This window comes from Aethalodelphis obliquidens, unplaced genomic scaffold (genome assembly GCF_003676395.1).
Source record: "Aethalodelphis obliquidens isolate GAN/ISIS:26980383/991018 unplaced genomic scaffold, ASM367639v1 scaffold28, whole genome shotgun sequence".
Lineage (NCBI taxonomy): Eukaryota > Metazoa > Chordata > Mammalia > Artiodactyla > Delphinidae > Aethalodelphis > Aethalodelphis obliquidens.
In genome coordinates this window covers 13529899-13553487 of record NW_020837972.1, presented here as the reverse complement: position 1 = coordinate 13553487, position 23589 = coordinate 13529899, and the positions used below count along the sequence as shown (strand labels likewise).

Sequence of the window (23589 nt, the reverse complement as noted above, 5' to 3'; positions counted from 1 at the left end):
ATCCTGAGGGGCAAATCAGAACGTTTGCATGAATTAGGTGTAGCCAGACAGCTGGCAACCTCTTCCTGTCAACCCGTGAGGCATTCACAGGCCTTGACCTCTGGCCTCCTAAAGGCACATCTCCACTGCAGAGAGCAGGCATCACCCTTGAATTCATTTCTCCCAGCCATCTCTCTTACACCTTTGAGTAAGAAAATGGAAAGCACGGTGTTCTTGAGTTCCATTTTTGCCTTCATCTTAAAGACTTTTTTTTTTTAGACTGCACCGTGTAGCAGGTGGGCTCTTCTCTTAGTTCCCCGACCAGGTATCAAACCTGTGTCCCCTGCACTGGGAGTGTGGAGTCTTAACCACTGGACCACCAGGGAAGTCCCCTTAAGGACTCTTTTTGATATGGTATGACTACAGCATTATCAACATTCAAGACACATATATTCATAAACTTACAATCAAATTAGAAAATACTTTCCTTGCCCCTAGGGACTTCCATAGTATAGCCTTTCAATTCTCTGGTTTCCTGGCAATTAAGGCTAATGGTCATAACAGCAAAAGATAGAAAAATTAACAACAAAAGAAATGCCCACGGGTGAGCGAAGGCCCAATGAGGATGCTGAGAAGGCCAAATTAGCTTAAGACAGTCCTTCCCTCCTGACCGCATCACTCTCCCACAGATGGGATCAGATGTCTGGCACTGTACAGGGCAGATGTATTCTTCCCTAGAACTGAAAATGAGCTCTTCCAGCATGGGGCCTGCCAGAACTGCCAAGTGCCCCCAGTATGTGGCATCCCTGCAGCCAGGGAGGGCAAGGAGAGCTGCCACCTCGGTCACCTGACCCACTTGTGGGGGAGATTGCTGGAGGCCAGACACTGTGCTGACCAAACTGACCAAGCTCCCTCATCCTCAGAACAATCCTATGGAGTAAGTACTGTTATCACCTCCATTTTACAGAAGAGCAAGGCTGAGTCCACTTGTCCAATGGGAATCCTGGCGCCTGACATCAAAGCCCCTTGCTCTTCTTACCTGGTTCCCCACTTTCTCACCCCTTCTCTCATCCATGTTATTAACACGCGACCAGATGGAGACAAAAGCATAAATTTTTTAAAGATCTGCATCTCACCTATATATGCAAGTACAAGCTTACAGATACAGCTCCACCTTTGCCCATTCAGTTATCAGGTTTATAAAAAGCTTATTCAGGGCTTCCCTGGTGGCGCAGTGGTTGAGAGTCCGCCTGCCGATGCAGGAGAAACGGGTTCGTGCCCTGGTCCGAGAAGATCCCACATGCCGCAGAGCGGCTGGGCCCGTGAGCCATGGTCGCTAAGCCTGCGCGTCCGGAGCCTGTGCTCCGCAACGGGAGAGGCCACAACAATGAGAAGCCCGCGTACCGGGAAAAAAAAAAAAAAGCTTATTCAGGGCTTCCCTGGTGGCGCAGTGCTTAAGAATCTGCCTGCCAATACAGGGGACACAGGTTCGCTTCCTTGTCCGGGAAGATCCCACATGCCTCGGAGCAACGAAGCCCTTACACCACAACTACTGAAGCCTGCACACCTAGAGCCCACGCTCCGCAACGAGAAGCCACTGCAATGCGAAGCCTGTGCACCACAATGAAGAGTAGCCCCGCTCACCACAACTAGAGAAAGCCCACGCGCAACAACGAAGACCAAACGCAGCCAAAAATAAATAAATAAATTTATTAAAAAAAAAAAAGCTTATTCAGAAAAAGAGAAAGCTATTCTCAGTTTCTATTTCCTTACTGTGATTATTTAACAACAAAGAGACTTTAAAGTCAAATACACTTGTTTAAAAATAAAAACCTCACCTGAAGCTGAGCCTCTAAAGGACCTTGCAGAACCATTTTAAACTGAAAACTGACCCCAAGGAGGGCTGAAGAGCTAGTCACCAACATGCTCAGACCCACGCACCAAATATGCTCAGAGTCAAGTTATGCAGAAGCCAAGTAGCTTCAGTGTTACTTAGGATTTCACCTGAAAAAATGAGCTGGAATACTTCCAAGAAGTGAGAAATGTTTTCCCCGCTGCAAGCCTCCGACGCACTGAGGCTTCTCCCCTCCAGGAGACATGTCTCAGTGTCACCGTTTCCTTGTCAGACTTCGCTAACTATTATGTCAAAGGGTGACAATCTTCAACAGAGAGAGAGAAAAAAATCTAACTTGCATTTGTTTTCCTGAAAAGTCCTGAGGTGTCACAGAGAATAATGCATGGGTTCTGAAATTAGGTTCAGGGACGAGGAGGCCACACACCCTCTGTGCAGCAGCCCACATGGCCAGGCACACGTGTTCCACTGTGAAACTGCAAAGCCTCCTGCCAGGGCAGCGGCTCTCTGAGATGCCCTGTTCCGACCTGGCTTAGGGTGACACACAGATTGCGAGCCCAGAGGAAAATGACATTCATTTATCTGGAAGGCTCTCCCTAACTTCTAAGTTAACAATCATTTTGCTAACTAGTTGTCACATTTGAGGGCATTTTCAATTCAGGAAGCTGGGAGAATAGAATAGGCTTACGTTATTTCATAATCCAGCTTCATTAGACTTACTATGCTCTGGCATGAATAAGTTACAGAGGGAAGACACATAAAAATCAATTTCTTTGCAGACATTTGTGGACTGATAAAAGATCAAGCCAAACAGGCTATTAACGTTTTAAACTGTTTTTTGACTACTAACAATACCAGTTACACACTGCTGACACCCTCCTAAAGAAGGGTCAGCCGGAGAACTCACAGGCTAGTCACATCATCCTTCAGCATGACCCTCAGAGCTGACTTTCAACCAGACCCCATCCTATAAGAGAGACTGGAGGAGATCAGTCCCTCAGGGTAAGAGCCTGGTAGCTCATTGCTCAGAAGCACAACAGGACACGTCGGATTAGAGAGACAGCAGGTGAAGAGTAGTGTGTGGGTCAGATCAGGCCAGCACCCATTTACTGAACACTTACTGTGTGCCAGACCCTGTGTCAGGTGCCTTGTTAGATCCTCAGAGCATGAAACAAATCTGAGTGCACATGAAAGCTCGAGAGAAATAACAGCAAAGACAGAGTATGCTCCAACGGCAAGTCCCATCCTCAGCAGATGGCTGCCTCAAAAAGCAGCAGGATTTGAATACACAGACATCACACCAACTTGCCTTGTGTTCTTTCCTGCAGTCTATCTCAGTGGTGCCCAACTCAATTACTCTGCAGGGAGTTCACAAAACCACAAGGCTTACACAAACCCGCATAAACTGTAGTCATGCAAAGTAAGGAATTTTTTTTTTTTTTTTTTTTTTTTTTTTGCGGTACGCAGGCCTCTCACTATTGTGGCCTCTCCCTCTGCGGAGCACAAGCTCCGGACGCGCAGGCCCAGCGGCCATGGCTCACGGGCCCAGCCGCTCCGCAGCATGTGGGATCCTCCCGGACCGGGGCACGAACCCGTGTCCCCTGCATCGGCAGGCGGACTCCCAACCACTGCGCCACCAGGGAAGCCCAAAGTAAGGAATTTTTAAGGGTGATTTTGCCTATGTGCAATTTCAGCCTGAAAGTGCTGATTTTAGAATCTAACCCACATACAACACTGTGATTCCACCGTACTTTCTCGGTGGCACTCACATTGCAGGTCTGTCCCATTTTGCTTTCCTAAAGGGTGACAGAGGTTCAGTCTTACCTCATTGGCTCCGACAGAGCTGATCACACAACTCAATTTCTGGTTGTCCTTTGACTCCAGATAGATGGCCTGGCTCTTGTGGTACCTGCGGGAAAAAAGACACACATTTATTTTTTTAACCACTTTATTGAGGTATGACTGACCTGTGAGAAGTAGTACGTATTTAATGCATACAACTCAATGAGTTTCGGGATAAGTACATACCTGTGAAACCATCACCATCAAGGCCATAAACATAATCCACCTCCTCTCAAAGTTTTCTCCCACCCTCTATTATAACTACTGTTTTGTGGCTTTTTTTTCCTTTTGTGGTAAGAATATTTACCATAAGGTTTACCCTCTTAACAAATTTTAAGTGTACAGTATTGTTAAGGGCCCAAATTTAGAAAAGGAATAAAGAAAAGGCCACAAAGGAAGGAAGAAAAAAAAACACAACAAAAAATATAATTAAAGGAATCTTAATTTATAGTTGAGGAACAGCCTGGATTTCAGGTTTAATTTACAGGCTTCCACCCTTGGATTAGATCAGATGACCTCCTAATCTCCTTCTAAGTCTAAAAATTACATTCTTGGTTCCACTGCAGAGTGGAAAAGGGGGCCAAGGAAAAGGCTGGAAAACTCTGTATTTTAGTTTTTTATTTGAACTATATGACCCAGTTCAAAAAGTAAATTATAATTTTTTAAGTAAAACCTCTGTCCCCACTTTCTGCCTCCACCCCAAAACACTGAGGAGGGTTGGGTGGACAAAATGAACAGGTGGGCTTGAACAGACTGTCCCGTTATATATTTTCTATTTGTCCAAGTAAGTCATCAGCAAGAAGGCAAGCCAAATTCAGTCCTTACTTTGATCACTCATTCAGCAAATACTCAATCACCACTTGTTGTGTACCACTGACCACCCTGGAGGGTGGAGTGGACAGTGAAGAAGGCCACAAGGTCCCTGCCGTCAGGAGCTTCAAATACAGTGGCAGTGACAAATATGAAATAATCACACCTGGCAAGTACTAACTAGGTGAAGTTCTGACTGTTAGACTTGCACCAAAGGGTATCTAATTTGGCCTGGTCAGTCGGGAGAGCAGCTCTGAATGAAGTAGATAAGACAGACTCCCCCCTTTCAGTCCCTGCATCTATTCTGTAGTGTAGGACCACCCTCACCTTCTTCTACAAGTTCAGGGACAAGGCAGAGGATGAAAAATGAGGAAGCCAGGTCCAAAGCCCAAATGAGTCAGTAACAGGTGCCACAGGAGGAAGGAGCAGCTACTGGGTGACAGGAGTTGGAAACATCAGCTGAGCTGCTGCTGGCAGCCCTGGCCTAGGCCAGCCCAGTTCAGTCAAGATAACCTTTGGTTCATTCTGGCTGCAAAGAGTTGGCTTAACAGACCCACTAACTCATATAACTTCCACCAAAACACATCTCCCAGCAAAGCACTGCATCTAACCATTATTTCTGTGGGGGAAGAAGACAGACTCTGTTTTGCTGGTACAGTGAAATAATCCACTGCTAAGATATCACAGTAAAGGATGTACTTCACTCCCACAATGGGCTTTTTCCAGTCAAGGTTCTAAGCATTCTTTAACCTGCTACTTAGGAGCGGAAAACTCAAGTTTCCAAGTCAATTTACTTCCTGAGAACACTGTTAAAAGAAATCAAATCATAAATTCAATTAGAACAGCGAGACTGGTTTAGACCCAGCTTGAAAGCTGCTTTTGGCCAGGGATTAGTTGGTAAACTGGGTCAGAGGACCTCCATTATGCTAAATATGTAATATTACAAGGTCTGAATTAACAAAGTGCATGAAGAAAGGTTCAATTAGTTCACAGAAAACTCAAACTTGAGTTTCCCTCCCACATCTAAGCCAACCATCCTATGTAAATGGTAACGTCTTGAGTAATGGTTAGAATAAAAACAGAAGGGGAGGGCTTCCCTGGTGGCGCAGTGGTTGAGAATCTGCCTGCCAATGCAGGGGACATGGGTTGGAGTCCTGGTCTGGGAAGATCCCACATGCCGTGGAGCAACTAGGCCCGTGAGCCGCAACTACTGAGCCTGCGTGTCTGGAGCCTGTGCTCCGCAACAAGAGAGGCCACGACAGTGAGAGGCTCGCGCACCACGATGAAGAGTGGCCCCCGCTTGCCACAACTAGAGAGCCCTTGCACAGAAACGAAGACCCAACACAGCCAAAAATTAAAATAAATACATTAAAAGAAGGCTCAACATTTAAAAAAAAAAAAAAACAGAAGGGGAGAACATTCACAGTTATTCTATGGGGGTTGTGAGTTATTAGAGAGATAAAAACACAAAACAACATGCAACTAGCCTCAAGTCATCCTGATACTACTTTCTAAATAAAGAAAGGTCATGGGTGTGGTGTAGGAGTATATTACTAGTGTGGAAATGTGGTCAATATACTGCTCAGTCAAGAAAAAAACTACGTCCATTATGTCCCTGTGTGCGTAATACAACATAATACGTGTTACATGTGTATCATATACACACATATGTAAAAATTAGTAAATTTATATTAAAATCTCTATTAAGTGTATATTAAAATTTCATAAAAATATAAAGTTTTATAAAAATATAAAATAATGATATTCTTTTTATTGCATAGCCTTCTTCTTTCCAGAATAAACAGGTATTACTTGTAATCAAAAAGTAAACAGTACTTTCTTATAAGTCATGGTACTGAAAAACACCGAAGTAGCCAAAGGGCAGGAAGAAAACTTAATGTCACAAATTAATGTCTTAGTGTCTGTTAAAGACAACTCTGGGAGACAAGCCAGACAACTCTCCTGAGACGTGCTGCATTTTCCCTCAGATGCGCTCAGCACCCAAACCCCAACCCATCCGACTGGCTTTAAAGTAAACCTCAGGAGTAAACCACGCAATGTAACCTACTACCCCTGGGAAGCGGTCTGGGACCTGCACAGCTGGCCACCTCCCAAATCCGCCTGCTCTGGGACCGCCGGATGGTGGTGGCCTGAATGGCCAGCAGTGCTCCATGTGCTCCCTGGGCTCCACAGGAGAGCTCGCCAGCGTGTTTCCCAAACCAGCTGATTCCCAGGTCCTCGTGAAGCAGAGGCCCTGGGACCTCCAGCGGTTGTCAGGCACCACACAATGGTCTTGGGGAACCATTATCCCTGGATGTCAAATCTAGTAAATTACCCAAATTCCCTGGGGAAAAAAAAATAAGTCCTCAGAAATTAAAGTGCTCATGCTGGGGCGGCGGTTTCGAGATGAAACCAAAAAGTATATGACAACCGTAACATACAAATTTACTTGCCGATTTTTAAATACTAATTAAAAGGAGGGGGGGATTCAGAATATGTTTAGACACAAAAAAATGTTAAAAATACAAAAATAAAGTTAAATTAGTAAAAATGTACATTATCAATTTTTTTTTTGCCAATTAACCTGTTTTACAAGCTACAACTCATCTCTGCTGAAAAAAATACTTTAAATAGCCTCAGAGAACAAGCCCCAAATGTCAAATTGACTTTATTACTAATGGAAATCCTGACCTGGGAATCCCTACAGTTAAGTTCTTAAAGCTCTGCCTCTACTGTTAAACCTGACAAAATAGAACCACCGCTACTATTATGGAAAAAAGCAATTTCTTTAGAAGGTGGGTCAAAAAGTGGGGCAGGGAAGGGGTAGAATTTATTTAATTTTGTATCCTACTGTACTGATATTAATGTGTCATTTCCCCAAAAAAACCCATGAATACCATGTCACAACTACAGGACTTAAAGGAATCCTGATTCTAGCTGTAAAGAGTCACTGTTTTGAGTTAATAATCTCTCGTGTCAGGCAAAGGCCAGAGGGTTAAATCCACCCATGCAAGTGGGTGACTTCACTGAATTCACTTCAGCAGTGCTGGATTTAAAGTGAGGAAAGAAAAAACAGTCCACCGGCACCATCAGTGAGTTACTTTAAAATCTCAGCTACTTTCGCAGTACTTTCTAAGAAGGGTTATAAGGTTCAAATCAAAATGTGAGGAAAGCTTACAGGATATAAAATGTCTTAAAAGCAGTATAAGACCCAGGAAAAGGGAAGATGCTTATCTTTCCAAAAGAAATGTAGCTTGATAAGCGTTCAGGCCAAGATGGGAAGCCTGAACCACTCTCATTTTGCTGAAGTCATTAAAACTGAATGAAACTTGTTTTACCAGAAATACTGTTTCACCAAAATACTCCACATCACTGGAAAGAGCAGAAAGTGATTCAGCCGACCTCTCAGCCACAGGCCACAACTGCTGGAAAAGAAGGAAGAATGAAAGCCTCCAAACTGACAAGGACACAAAAGCCAAACATCAGGAGCCTGGTGAGCCGCGAGAGGCCGGTCCTGTAGAGGACTCCTGGCAAACACCTTCCAGATGCAGGGGGCGGGGGGGGGGGGGGGGACCTGCCTTTCAGCAGATGAGTCATGAACCTGACCTCCAAGGCCAAAGATGGCAAACACACAGAACACAGAAAACAACAGTCTCAATATTTAACAAGAGAGTAAGCAACTTGAAAGTCACTAAAATAGTAAAATGCTCCGAGACACTTGACAGATTTCTGCCGCCACTGGGAGAAAGACAGTGATTGTGACATTCCTTCAAAATGCTTAGGTGATCTACCACACCCCACCTGACCACTGCCTACATTATGAAACACCAGTCACCGTGGGTCCTTTCTTTAGAAAAACAAGAATTTTATTTTACCGCATTTTCATTCTCAAGACATGCCTCACAAAGTCTAAGGATTAAGCCTTAGAAGGAGGAAGATCAGAAGCAACACAATGACAAAACGAACATCATTTGAAATATCACATGGCTTTAAGACTCACAGATCCGTAAAAATGCTAGCGATAAATCTTATCATTTTTGAAGATGGTTCTTATGTGTGGGCTTGATCTTTAAAGGTTATTTGGTTTTCATTATTAGAAACATTTTTCATTTTATTTTGCCCCTCAGGGTGTTGAGCTGTCAGGGCCTGCCACCTAGTGGTGCTGTGTTCTGATAAGCTATGTTAGGACACAACATAACTGGCCTCTTAGAAAAACAGTCGTCAAATGACAGGGGCAGAAGTCACTAAGATCAGGGTTACAGGCGGCAGAGTCAAGATGGCGGACTAGGAGGATGCAGAATTCGCGTCTCCTCACAACTAGAGCACCTACCAGGCACCGGTGGGGAACATAGACACCTAAGCGGACAGGAAGAACCCCCAGGGGCCGGGTAGGACGTGGGGCATGGGGGGAGTGAAGGGGGAGGAGAAGTGGAGGCAGGACAGGACTGGTGCCCCTGAAGGGTGGCTGGGGAGGGGAAGGGATCCCTCGCCCCAAGGGGGAAATTGGGGGAACACTGGGAGGGCAGAGGATCAAAAGGGAGTGTGGGGGCTTCCCTGGTGGCGCAGTGATTGAGAGTCTACCTGTCGATGCAGGGGACATGGGTTCGTGCCCCAGTCCGGGAAGATCCCACATGCTGTGGAGCGGCTGGGCCCGTGAGCCATGGCCGCTGAGCCTGCACGTCCGGAGCCTGTGCTCCGCAATGGGAGAGGCGACAACAGTGAGAGGCCCGCATAACACACACACACACACAAAAAGGGAGTGTGGCCAGGTTCCCCTTGCCCACTTGGGCCCCCAGGAACCTGCTGAGATCCCGGGCCTGATCCTCTGCCCACTGAGGCGGCCTCCAGCCACGCGGGTCCTGAAGGAGTGGGAGGGGGGGAAGGGGGAACAAAAGTAAAGGCCAGACCTCTGGGACCAGCACCCCTGAGGGGCAGCTGGGGGAGGGGAGGAGTTCCTACACCCAGTGGGACCCATCCACGGTTAGGGGTCCAGTGACGAGGGAGACCCTGGGGAAGGGGGTGGGGGAGGCCAGCACTTTCCCTGTCTGCTTAGGCACAAGGGAGCCCAGCAGGCAGGGTCCTAATCCCCTGCCCTCGGGGCCTCCCTCTTGCCTCACAGAGTCCAAGCCCCTCCCCACACCCCCACCCAGGGCCCCACCCCTACACTGGGGGACCCCCTCCAATGCCCTGGGCCTAAACCCCACCCACACAGCCTCCCGCAGGGCACTACCTCTAAACTCAGAACTCCACTCTGCAGAGGTCCTCCTTTCCAGGAGCAGCCTCTCCCCTTGCGCAGGTCCTAAGCAGAGTCCCCCCACGCTTAACCATTGCCCCGCCTAGGCCCTGCCCCACGACCACAGTCACCCACCCACCGGCCTAGGTCCCGCCCCACCCTAAAGCCCACCCCTGCCCAAGTTCCACCCCTGCCCAAACTCCACCCCCCTAGGCAAGACTTTTTTTTTTCTGTTTTCGTCTTTTAGATTGGGGTTCTCTTTTATCTTGTTAATTCACTGTTGCTGATTCTTTTATATTTTTATTTTTCTTAATAAAGTTTTTATTTTTCGAATTTTATTATATTTTTTATACTTTGTTATTGTTCTCTCCTTTTGGCTTGTCCCCCCCCCCCGCAACCTTTTTGTTTCTTTTCCCTGCTGTGGTTTTATTTTACCTTGTTGCAGTTGCTTCAATTAAAGTTTTGTGGTTTTTTTTGTGGTACGCGGGCCTCTCACTGTTGTGGCCTCTCCCGTTGCGGAGCACAGGCTCCACAGGCTCCGGACGCGCAGGCTCAGCAGCCATGGCTCACGGGCCCAGCCGCTCCGCGGCATGTGGGATCTTCCCGGACCGGGGCACAAACCCGTGTCCCCTGCATTGGCAGGCAGACTCTCAACACTGCGCCACCAGGGAAGCCCCAATTAAAGTTTTATTTTTCCTACTATATTTTTTTATCTAATTTTATTTTGTTTTTTATTCTTTTTTATTTTTATTTTTTGCAGTACGTGGGCCTCTCACTGTTGTGGCCTCTCCTGTTGCGGAGCACAGCCTCCAGACGCGCAAGCTCAGAGGCCATGGCTCAAGGGCCTAGTCGCTCCGCGGCATGTGGGATCTTCCCGGACCGGGGCATGAACCCCTGTCCCCTGCATCGACCGGCAGACTCTCAACCACTGAGCCACCAGGAAAGCCCTGTTTCTTATTCTTTGATATTGTACTGCTCCTTTTTTTTCTTTCTTTCTTTTTTAAACAACGCCACAAAGTTTGTGAGATCTTGGTTCCCAGGCTGGAGGTCAGGCCCAGGCTCCTGTGGTGGGGGCTCCAAGTCCAAACCGCTAGACTAAAAGACAACCTCAGACCCCTGGGAATATTAACTGGAGTGAGGCCTCCCAGAGGTGCTCATCTCAGCGCCAAGAACCAGCTCTATCCAACTGCCTGTAAACTCTAGTGCTGGACGTCTCAGGCCAGACAACCAGTAAGATAGGAATACAGAACCACCATCAAAAAGAGGGAAAAAAAAAATGAAATGACAGAAAAATATGTTACAGATGAAGTAGCAAGGTAAAAACCTACAATACTAAAAAAAAATGAAGACAAAATAGGCAGCCTGCCTGAAAAAGAATTCAGAGTAATGATAGTAAAGATGATCCAAAATTTCGGAAACAGAATGGAGAAAATACAAGAAACATTTAACAAGGATCTAGAAGAACTAAACAGCAAACAAACAGTGATGAACAACGCATTTACTGAAATTAAAAATACTCTAGAAGGAATCAATAGCAGAATAACTGAGGCAGAAGAACGGATAAGTGACCTGGAAGATAAAATGGTGGAAATAACTGCCAGGGAGCAGAATAAAGAAAAAAGAATGAAAGGAATTGAGGACAGTCTCAGAGACCTCTGGGGCAACATTAAATGCACCAACAATCAAATTATAGGAGTCCCAGAAGAAGAGAAAAAGAAAGGGACTGAGAAAATAATTGAAGAGATTATAGTTGAAAACTTCCCTAACATGGGAGGGATACAGTCAATCAAGTCCAGGAAGCACAGAGAGTACCATACAGGATAAAACCAAAGAGAAACATGCCAAGACACATATTAATGAAACTATCAAAAGTTAAATACAAATAAAAAAATATTAAAAGCAGCAAGGGAGGGCTTCCCTGGTGGCGCAGTGGTTGAGAGTCTGCCTGCCGATGCAGGGGACATGGGTTTGTGCCCCGGTCTGGGAAGATCCCACATGCCGCGGAGCGGCTGGGCCCATGAGCCATGGCTGCTGAGCCTGCGCGTCCGGAGCCTGTGCTCCGCAACGGGAGAGGCCACAACAGTGAGAGGCCCGCGAACCCACCCCCCCCCAAAAAAAAAAAGCAGCAAGGGAAAAGCAACAAATAACATACAAAGGAATCCCCATAAGGTTAACAGCTGATCTTTCAGCAGAAACTCTGCAAGCCAGAAGGGAGTGGCAGGACATATTTAAAGTGATGAAGGAGAAAAACCTGCAACCAAGATTACGCTACCCAGCAAGGATCTCATTCAAATTTGATGGAGAAATTAAAATCTTTATTTTAAGAGATAAGAGAATTCAGCACCACCAAACCAGCTTTACAACAAATGCTAAAGGAACTCTCTAGGCAGGAAACACAAGAGAAGGAAAAGACCTGCAATAACAAACCCAAAACAATTAAGAAAATGGGAATAGGAACATACATATCGATAATTACCTTAAATGTAAATGGATTAAATGCTCCAACCAAAAGACACAGGCTTGCTGAATGGATACAGAAACAAGACCCCTAAATATGCTATCTACAAGAGACCCACTTCAGACCTAGGGGCACATACAGACTGAAAGTGAGGGAATGGAAAAAGATGTTCCATGCAAAAGGAAATCAAAAGAAAGCTGGAGTAGCAATTCTCATATCAGACAAAATAGACTTTAAAATAAAGACTATTACAAGAGACAAAGAAGGACACTCCATAATGATCAAGGGATTAATCCAAGAAGATATAACAATTGTAAATATTTATGCACCCAAAATAGGAGCACCTCAATACATAAGGCAAATGCTAACAGCCATAAAAGGGGAAATGGACAGTAACACAATCATAGTAGGGGACTTTAACACCTCACTTTCACAAACAGACAGATCATCCAAAATGAAAATAAATAAGGAACTACAACCTTTAAATGATATATTAAACAAGATGAATTGAATTGATATTTATAGGACATTCCATCCAAATAAATAGAATACACTTTCTTCTCCAGCACTCATGGAACATTCTCCAGGATAGGCCATATCTTGGGTCACAAATCAAGCCTTGGTAAATTTAAGAAAATTGAAATCGTGTCAAGTATCTTTTCTGACCACTATGCTATGAGACTAGATATCAATTACAGGAAAAAGCTGTAAAAAATACAAACACATGGAGGCTAAACAATACGCTACTAAATAACCAAGAAATCACTGAAGAAATCAAAGAGGAAATCAAAACTTACCTAGAAACAAATGACAATGAAAACAACACAACCCAAAACCTATGGGATGCAGCAAAAGCAATTGTAAGACGTAAGTTTATAGCAATACAATCCTACGTCAAGAAACATGCAAAATCTCAAACAACTTAACCTTACACTTAAAGCAATTAGAGAAAGAAGAACAAAAAACCCAAAGTTAGCAGAAGGAAAGAAATCATAAAGATCAGATCATAAGTAAGTGAAAAAGAAATGAAGGACAATAGCAAAGATCAATAAAACTAAAAGCTGGTTCTTTGAGAAGACCAACAAAATTGATAAACCATTAGCCAGACTCATCAAGAAAAACAAGAAGACTCAAATCAACAGAATTAGAAACGAAAAAGGAGAAGGAACAAGTGACACTGCAGAAATACAAAGGATCATGAGAGATTACTACAAGCAACTCCATGCCAATAAAATGGACAACCTGCTAGAAAAAATAGGACAAATTCTTAGAAAAGCATAAGCTTCCGAGACTGAACCAGGAAGAAACAGAAAATATGAACAGACCAATCACAAGCACTGAAATTGAAACTATGATTAAAAATCTTCCAACAAACAAAAGGTCAGGACCAGATGGCTTCACAGGAGAATTCTATTAAACATTTAGAGAAGAGCTAACACCTATCCTTCTCAAACTCTTCCAAAATACAGCAGAGGGAGGAACACTCCCAAACTCATTCTATGAGGCCATCATCACCCTGGAACCAAAACGAGACAAAGATGTCACAAAGAAAGAAAGCTACAGGCCAATATCACTGATGAACATCGATGCAAAAATCCTCAACAGGGGCTTCCCTGGTGGCGCAGTGGTTGACAGTCCGCCTGCCGATGCAGGGGACACGGGTTCATGCCCCGGTCCAGGAAGATCCCACATGCCGCAGAGCGGCTAGGCCCATGAGCCATGGCCACTGGGCCTGCGCGTCTGGAGGCTATGCTCCGCAACGGGAGAGGCCACAACAGTGAGAGGTCCATGTAACGCCAAAAAAAAAAAAAAAACAAAAAACCCTCAACAAAGTACTAGCAAACAGAATCCAACAGCACATTAAAAGGGTCATACGCCATGATCAAGTGGGGTTTATCCCAGGAATGCAAGGATTCTTAAATATACGCAAATCAATCAATGTGATACACCATATTAACAAACTGAAGGACAAAAACCACATAATCATCTCAATAGATGCAGAAAAATCTGTTGACAAAATTCAACACCCATTTATGATAAAAACTCTCCAGAAAGTAGGCAAAGAGGGAACCTACCTCAACATAATAAAGCCCATATATGACAAACCCACAGCCAACATCATTCTCAATGGTGAAAAACTGAAACCATTTCCTCTAAGATCAGGAACAAGACAAGGTTGTCCACTTTCACCACTATCATTCAACATAGTTTTGGAAGTTTTAGCCACAGCAGAGACGAAAAAGAAATAAAAGGAATCCAAATTGGAAAAGTAGAAGTAAAACTGTCACTGTTTGCAGATGACATGATACTACACATAGAGAATCCTAAAGATACACAGAAATTTCTTGCATTCCTAAACACTAATGATGAAGAATCTGAAAGAGAAATTAAGGAAACACTCCCATTTACTACTGCAACAAAAAGAATAAAATACCTAGGAATAAACCCACCCAAGGAGACAAAAGACCTGTATGCAGAAAACTATAAGACACTGATGAAAGAAATTAAAGATGATACAAACAGCTGGAGAGATATACCATGTTCTTGGATTGGAAAAATCAACATTGTGAAAATGACTCTACTACCCAGAGCAATCTACAGTTTCAATGCAATCCCTATCAAACTACCAATGGCATTTTTCACAGAACTAGAACAAAACATTTCACCATTTGTATGGAAACACAAAAGACCCTGAATAGCCAAAGCAATCTTGAGAACGAAAAACGGAGCTGGAGGAATCAGACTCCCTGACTTCAGACTATACTACAAAGCTACAGTCATCAAGACAGTATGGTACTGGCACAAAAACAGAAATATAGATCAATGGAACAGGATAGAAAGCCCAGAGATAAACCCATGCACATATGATCACCTCATCTTTGATAAAGGAGGCAAGAGTATACAATGGAGGAAAGACAGCCTCTTCAATAAGTGGTGCCGGGAAAACTGGACAGCTACATGTAAAAGAATGAAATTAGAGCACTCCCTAACACCATACACAAAAATAAACTCAAAATGGATTAAAGACCTAAATGTAAGGCCAGACACTATCAAACTCTTAGAGGAAAACATAGGCAGAACACTCTATGACATAAATCACAGCAAAATCCTTTTTAATCCGCCTCCTAGAGAAACGGAAATAAAAACAAACAAATGGGACCTAATAAAACTCAAAAGCTTTTGCACAGCAAAGGAAACCATAAACAAGACGAAAAGATAACCCTCAGAATGGAAGAAAATATTTACAAACAAAGCAACTGACAAAGGATTAATCTCCAAAATACACAAGCAGCTCATGAAGCTCAATATTAAAAAAACAAACAACCCAATCCAAAAATGGGCGGAAGACCTAAATAGACATTTCTCCAAAGAAGATATACAGATTGCCAACAAACACATGAAAAGATGCTCAACATCACTAACCATTAGAAAAATGCAAATCCAAACTACAATGAGGTATCACCTCACACTAGTCAGAATGGCCATCATCAAAAAATCTACAAACAATAAATGCTGGAGAGGGTGTGGAGAAAAGGGAACCCTCTTGCACTGTTGGTGGGAATGTAAATTGATACAGCCACTATGGAGAACAGTATGGAGGCTCCTTAAAAAACTACAAATAGAACTACCATACGACCCAGCAATCCCACTACTGGGCATATACCTTGAGAAAACCATAATTCAAAAAGAGTCATGTACCACAATGTTCACTGCAGCTCTATTTACAGTAGCCAGGACATGGAAGCAACCTAAGTGTCCATCGAAAGATCAAACAATAAAGAAGATTTGGCACATATATACAATGGAATATCACTCAGCCATAAAAAGAAACGACATTGAGTTATTGGTAGTGAGGTGGATGGACCTAGAGTCTGTCATACAGAATGAAGTAAGTCAGAAAGAGAAAAACAAATACCGTATGCTAACACATATATATGGAACCTAAAAAAAAAAAAGGTTCGGATGAACCTAGGAGCAGGACAGGAATAAAGGCACACACATAGAGAATGGACTTGAGGACATGGGGAGGGGGAAGGGTAAGCTGGGATGAAGTGAGAAAGTAGCACTGACATATATACACTACCAAATGTAAAATAAATAGCTAGTGGGAAGCAGATGCATAGCACAGGGAGATCAGCCCGGTGCTTTGCAACCACCTAGAGGAGTGGGATAAGGAGGGTGGGAGGGAGACACAACAGGGACGCGATATCGGGATATATGTATGCATATAGCTGATTCACTTTGTTATACAGCAGAAACTGACACAACATTGTAAAGCAATTATACTCCAATAAAAATGTTAAAGAAAAAAGATCCGGTTTACAGACAGAGCCAGCCTTCATCTTCCAATGTGTTATTAACTCACTGCAGCCTCAGAGGTGGAACTGATTTATTTTAGGCATCACGAGGTCTCTAAGCTTTTTTCCCAACTTCAGAAATACAATATTATAAGATTATCAACTAACACAGTGTTGGGGTTTTTTAAGAAAGTTCAAAACATTCAAAATAACCACAACTTTAATTTTGGAATTTTGGGTTAAATAAATATATTGAAACTCAAAAAAATCATATAACCATTATAAATGACAATTACAGAGATCATACAATAACCCAGAAAAACATATAAACAAGTGGAAAGGCAGTACGCAATTATGTGTCTGCCATGACTTAACCTGAGTGAGACTATGCCTGCATGTGGGCAATGAATAAAAGGAAGAAATTCGAATTTAAAGAAAAGGTGGCAGTGTCCCGGTGACTTAACACCTAGGAGAACGCCTAGTCACAGAGCAAACAGTAAATATTTGTTGAAAGAGTAAATGCATGAGTATTTGTTTTTCACATTGTTTTGCCATTTTCTTCCCAAAGAAAACGCTGGTGGTCTGAAGGTTTCAAACCGTCTTCAATCTAAACTAGTAACGTTTTAGGATACACCTCCCCTGATTATTTTTCCTGGAACACTCGTGCTGCAGGATGTTGCATGCAAAAGGGTACCTCAGTCAAATAAACAACACCTAATAACATCTCAGAAATTCACAGTGTACATTAGCATATCAGAGGACCCAGAGTGCTACAATGATGAAACCCGCTGGTCTTAGCTAACATGGCCATTCCCCCAAACTCATCTGACCACAAAATCCTTTCTTCCACAGAACTCCTATTAATTTTTGCACACAGGGGTGCAGTTAAGAGGGGGCAGAGGGGGACATAAGCCCTGATGCCAGTCTACAGGGGCACCACAAGTTCTAGTATGGTGAGAGCAGCATGGAGAGAGAAGGGGGGCCACTACTAGAAGAGCACGTTTTGGGGAAGCACTGCCTTCAGAGAGCTAAAAAGCCGTATGGATCCAAGACTCCTGACAACTTCTAAATGCTCCTCTACCTTTAGTTAAGCAGCAGCCACGCTCTGAAATAACAACTATAGACAGCCCCAGCCCTATTTCCAAATGGTTCTTTTGAGATTCTAACGAGTAATCTGTGTTTACCAAGAACATACCATCTTTTATCATAGTACAGTTTGCCATCTTCTATCCGAGCTTCAAACCTCTGGGCTGGAGACTCTGCAGGTGTGGCGGGCAAGTGTTCGGGAGAGGATGGGGATGCTGGAGGAACCAAAGAGATATTTCAATGACTAAGTGTGGCATGAGCATGCGAGTCCACCAGCTAACATGCTTTCATTGAAATACTATTAAAACGGGGGAAACAATCATGATCAAGTCCTTACAGTTGTAATAAATGGGAATTCAACAAAATTCTTGTACATCACATCTAACTGAATCCTTAAAGCAACTCTGTGAGGAAGGCAAGGCAAAGAGAAACCTCACCACACAGAAGGGAAACTGAAACCTAAGGCTCGGACAGGCTAAGGGGTTTGCCCAAGGTGACTCAGAGTAGGACTGTGGCAACACTGACCATCAGAAGCTCCAATGGCAAGAACTAGAAAAATCTCTTTAAATTTATAAAAATGGAATCATTTCTAGAAATATTTATTACAAAGCAGGGCAGGTTACTGGGCATGTATGGAATCAAGCTAACACACTGCTGATAACTGCAGTGGGTTCAAATCATCTAAATTCACACACTCACAAAACCCCCTCCCCACCAGGCCTTCAGAAACTCAGGACGTCTCTGTGGACCATGGCAGCTCTCAGAAGGTAATTATCTAGAGCGAGAAGAATCTTGTTTTCTTTCACAAGACTTGGCTGGTAGAGGGATGTGTAAGTAATCGCAGCGCTTAAAACCAAAAAAAAAAAAAAAGCCTTGTCAGTTCAGAATTCTATTCTGCAGCCTAGCAACGACCCTTAAGTGCTGCTCTAAACAGAAGCACCCCGAACACTGGGTGGGTCTCCTCTGTAAGCTGGGACTGGGAGCAGCCCGAGAGGCCATTACCAGAAGCAGCTGCGAAAAGCCACTGGGTAAGCGTGCCTCGTACTGAACTCCACAAAGCAACTCACACTGCAAAACCCTTCTGGTTTCATTTTCAGAAATGCATGTGCACTTAAATCTTATGCCTGATGCCTACAAAGAAGGAAATGTCTCTCTTAAAATAAATCCTAAGGAAAAGACAAAGTAACTTTAACATAGCAGGATTAAAAAAAAATAAATCAGGGGAGGGTACACATGAGGTCCACTCCAGTTTTCATGATGACTGCTCTTAGGCAAATGATGAACATTTTGCTTTTGAAAACTGCAACAACTTCCTGTCAGGTATTCGCATGCTTTTCCAACAATATGATAAAAAGATTGCACGAATGCCAGCAACATCGTGCACTTACCTGGTCTCTTGGGTGACTTCAGCTGTAAGAAGAACAAAAAAATCTTAGAGAAAATCATTTCAGATACAACGTAAGGTGTCAAAGGTATAAAAGTGATTTAACAAGTAGCAATGAGAACAAAATAAAGCAGAAAACCCACATCAAGCCTACGCTTTCAAATGAATCAAAAAAATCGAACTGTACCTTATTTAACGTTCTCAGATCCTCCATGATCTGTTCATCTGTTAACAAATAGTTTAGCTGGGGTGTTCAGAGTTAAAGGAACGTGTCTGAAAAGGATGGCTGCCAAGCAAATAGAAAGAAACAAAATGGTGCCAGCGTTTGAGAATCTACAAAGTGAGAGTATGTTCCACCATGTTTCTACAGTTTGCCTCTTGGAACTTTTCGATCTTCCTACTAAATGTCATGGAGCCAGGTATCTAAAAGAATTCACATCCCCCCCCATCTTACAAACTTCTATGGTAAGAAGGTGAAATGAGACTCCATAGGGAACTACAACAACAGTGAGAGCCCAGGCCACAGTAAAGAACTTCATCCTCAATCTGCGAAGTGCTTTTGTTCCAAAGATCTGAGACTTCCACACAGGTACAGGATTAATCTTGCCTAACAGCTTCAATTCTCAGTTGATAAGATGAAGGGAACGTGAAGTTATGCCCCTTCCTCGTGGCAGACAAATAACAAAACCATTTTGTACAAATGGCTATTTATTATCTCCTCGAGACGATGGAAACAACACTCCCCCATGTGTCCCCTTCCCATTCCCACTGTTATGATTAAAGGGGCTTCTTGATGTCCGACTGAGATCTTTTGCTTTAATTAAACAACAGTTTGCAATCCACTGTTTGGGGGACATAGCTGACTGAAGTACGAAAGGCAAGTATTACGGTCCTCATTTCACAGATGGGAAAATCTAAGGCACATGAATCTCCCAGTGAGTGTCAAAACCAGCACAGAGTCCCTTTCCAAATAACTGCTGTCTATAAATTCCTCCCACTCAAAGCAGTAACAATTGAGGACTCCAATCATAAAATGGCCATCCCCTACCTCCCGGATAAATACATGTGCTTTCCAGCCAAACATGACAATTTCTGAAGGACCACGGCCATGTGTATTCTATCGAATGGAAAAGCAAAGGATTCAACAGTCTAAAGGAAGAAAAGTGATTAAGGCTTGATGCAACGGATATCAGGAGCAGGTTTTCGTCTCTTGTCTGGGATGGGGACAGGATCATTTGGTCGCCTCCGCAACTTTCTGGTCATGATGGGTTTCACTTCCATAGAATCTGTGGCAAGAATGGAATGGGTGAATCTATCCAACTCCAACCTGAAGTCAGCAAGAATTTGCAGTGTAAGAATATCGGCCCCAGAGCCACCCAATCAGAAGTGTTTTATCGGGGACGTCTGGTCCACACATGGCCCGAGTCAGACACCGTATCAGACTTTCGAGAGGTCTGTGCTCAGGAGACTCAGACCTGCTGACCTAAGAGCACACCCCTCTCTGAGACACAGCCCCGCCCTGCAGCCTCCCACTGCAGCCACGGCTGGCATCTCTCTGGCTCCCTGGAAACTAGAAATTTTCCTCTCCCTCCCTCAAATCAAGAGGCCACAGAGCAGTAGGCTCTTGGGATCAGAAGGAACCTTTGGGTCTTCTCTAATTCCCGCCGTTCCCACAGAGAGTGGGTAAACCAGAGCCCACCGGCATGAAAGGCCCTTTGAGAGGCCTCTGGCCTCAGGCCCAACATTTTTACATGAGATTTACAAACCTGGGCTCTTTTCATTTTACTTTATAACCTTTTGTGACTGCTTGACTATCCAGACTGATACCCTGAGGGCTCCTGAGAAAGGCCTCCTTTCTTCCTCCTCGACTCACCCCTCACCACACACTTTTCCCCACCTGCCGCCCGCAGCGGCCACACAGATCTCTCCTCTTCTGCTCTGCCTCCTTGGAGTTCTTCTTGCTGGCCTGCTCCTTAGACACTGGTGCTCTGCGGGGTCCAGTCAGTTCTCGGCCTGGATCCCGGCGAATTTCCCGTCACCAGTTCCAGCCCCACCCACCCCGCTGCATGGCATCCCACACCCCATGATGTCACACACTCTTCTCCAGGTTCCACATGAACCCACTTCTTCCCCATGTCTCAGGCCCCAAGGCCATCTCCCCAACGACCCACCCTTCCCAGCCGGAGCCAACTGTCATCTGTGACTTGTCTTTCTTCACCCACACATCAGACCCACCAGATAATGACACTTCTGCCTGTGAACGGCCTCTCAACTCCATCCCCTCATCACACCCTGTCTCCCTCAAAGGGATCTTCGGAAGACATGAACCGGATCATTTAGCACATCACTCTTTCTATGAAATGCTTCAATGGCTCGCCATTGGCTACAGAATAAAGGCCGTGTCTCCCTTCCGGTCTCCCTCCCTTCTCCTTCCTTCACAGAGAGCCCGGGAGCAAGCTTTCAACTATTCTGTTACCCAAGGGCACCTTACTTTCTATGCCTTCAAGCCTGTGTGTGCTGCCCTCCGCCTACCCTCCTCTTTTCTGCCCAGAAACTCCTACACAACATCCTCGGAGAGCAGCTCAACACTGCCCCTGCTGTGATGGCTTCCCCGGAGTCACGCCACCTTCCCAGTAAGCAGAGCATCTGTACAAACCCCTACCACCAACCGCCAGCATCTGGGACACTCCCCCAGCGGATGCATGGATTCCACCCCAACGCCGAGCGATCGTTCTGGCGCATGGGAGGGGCTGGCTGCACGGGGTTTCCTGCAGAACAACTAGATGAGGTCAAGTCTGATGATGAGACGCAGTTAATTCATGACTACGCATCCTGTGTGCAGAGCAGACAGGACAGCCTTAGGGAATTCAACATAGCCCGTCCACCATGGCAACTCCCGAGACCCGAGAGGCCTTGGTTTGTGCGAACAAAGTCAAAAGGCATTTCTGCAGAAGAGAAATGGGCAATACTGACTTTTCTCCCCTAGGAATGGAGGTAAAGTGACCAGAACCAGTGACCTAATGAACATTCATAAAGGTGTATTCAGAAGTGGGGACGGAAGGAGGACAAACACGCACCCACCCCTGGGAAAGGGGAGCCTTCTCCCTAAAAGACATCTCTTACCCTATGCTGAGATGCCACCCTTCTCCAGTTTCTTACTGGCCGGGTGGGTGGGTATCCCTGCGGCCGCTGTGTGACATAAGGCAGGCTGCGTAAATACTCTTACGTCTCAAGTTTCCTCATCCATAAACTGGAAATATCAATAACCCACCCTCGCAGGGTGCTGTGAAGATTACATGAGATGATACATGTGAGCCCTCAACATAGTGCCTGGCATAATAAGAGTTCAATCAATGCTAGTTTTTATTATCATGTTCTTAGCCAGGAAAAAAATCATACAAAGATCTTTTTGAAAAGTCAAGGCACAAACAGCTGGAACAGAAGTGATACACCTGAAGGAAAGTGATGTCAACAGTGAGGCTTGCAACATTCAGAGCTAATTTGGAAGACCAAAGAGCACCAGAGAAAAGGCACCAAGTGTGCCCTACCCTCCGGGGTGGGAGATGCATGACGGAAGCAAGCAAAGGAAGAGATAAAAGGATTTGGGAAAAAGCCGGTCTGACCATGGCCAAAAAACTCAGAAAAAAATAACTCCATCACTCACAAAGCAGAAAGCATAATCGAATTCTCCGTATGAGACGGTGAAAATCAATCCACGTTATTGATCTAGTCACCGTAATAACCTAATCAGTTTACCCAAAAGACTACTTCAGCACAAGGAAGGTGCTCTGAAGAAGCCGCTAAAATTAATCAGCATGTCCCCATCACCAGCCAGGAGAGTGAGTGAGGAGGGAGCAGTCCTGGCCAGGGGTCCAGGTGGAGGATGTGATTCGAGGGGAAGAGCAACATGTAAGTATCACAGCCCGGAACTACACAGTAAGATTACCTACTTAACTCACTTTGTTCCAATCCCAGCCACGTATGCATGGTTGGCTTCTACGGACGATTTTTTCATAGAAAGATGGGATGTACTGACCACCTGGGTTTGAGTGCGCCTGGAAATCCTATTTCTCACCAGAAGAAACAGGCTGGCAAGCTGGGTTTATTTTTTATTTATTTTTAACATCTTTATTGGAGTATAATTGCTTTACAATGGTGTGGTAGTTTCTGCTTTATAACAAAGTGAATCAGCTATACATATACATATATCCCCATATCTCCTCCCTCTTGTGTCTCCCTCCCACCCTCCCTATCCCACCCCTCTAGGCGGTCACAAAGCACCAAGCTGATCTCCCTATGCTATGCGGCTGCTTCCCACTAGCTATCTGTTTTACATTTGGTAGTGTATATATGTCCATGCCACTCTCTCACTTCGTCCCAGCTTACCCTTCCCCCTCCCCGTGCCCTCAAGTCCATTCTCTACATGTGTCTTTATTCCTGTCCTGCCCCCTAGGTTCTTTAGAACCTTTTTTTTTGTTTAGAATCCATATATATGTCTTAACATAAGGTATTTGTTTTTCTGACTTACTTCATTCTGTACGACAGACTCTAGGTCCATCCACCTCACTACAAATAACTCAATTTCATTTTTTATGGCTAAGTAATATTCCATTGTATATATGTCAGGCTGGGTTTATTAACATCTGT

The 23589-nt window shown here is 44.4% G+C and overlaps 1 protein-coding gene across 7 annotated transcripts in view; it reads right to left on the bottom strand.

Moving 5' to 3' along the window:
- The window catches only part of SUDS3 (SIN3A corepressor complex component SDS3), a 301932-nt gene that overhangs the window by 262281 nt on the left and 16062 nt on the right, over nucleotides 1-23589 (bottom strand). For all 7 annotated transcript variants that reach the window (XM_027124722.1, XM_027124723.1, XM_027124724.1 and 4 more), the window contains exons 7-11: nucleotides 20133-20228; nucleotides 19130-19191; nucleotides 18947-18968; nucleotides 17668-17773; nucleotides 3656-3740 (exon numbers count right to left, since the gene is read on the bottom strand). In XM_027124722.1, coding sequence (XP_026980523.1) covers nucleotides 3656-3740; nucleotides 17668-17773; nucleotides 18947-18968; nucleotides 19130-19191; nucleotides 20133-20228 — 371 coding nt within the window. The remainder of the gene's footprint in view (nucleotides 1-3655; nucleotides 3741-17667; nucleotides 17774-18946; nucleotides 18969-19129; nucleotides 19192-20132; nucleotides 20229-23589) is intronic.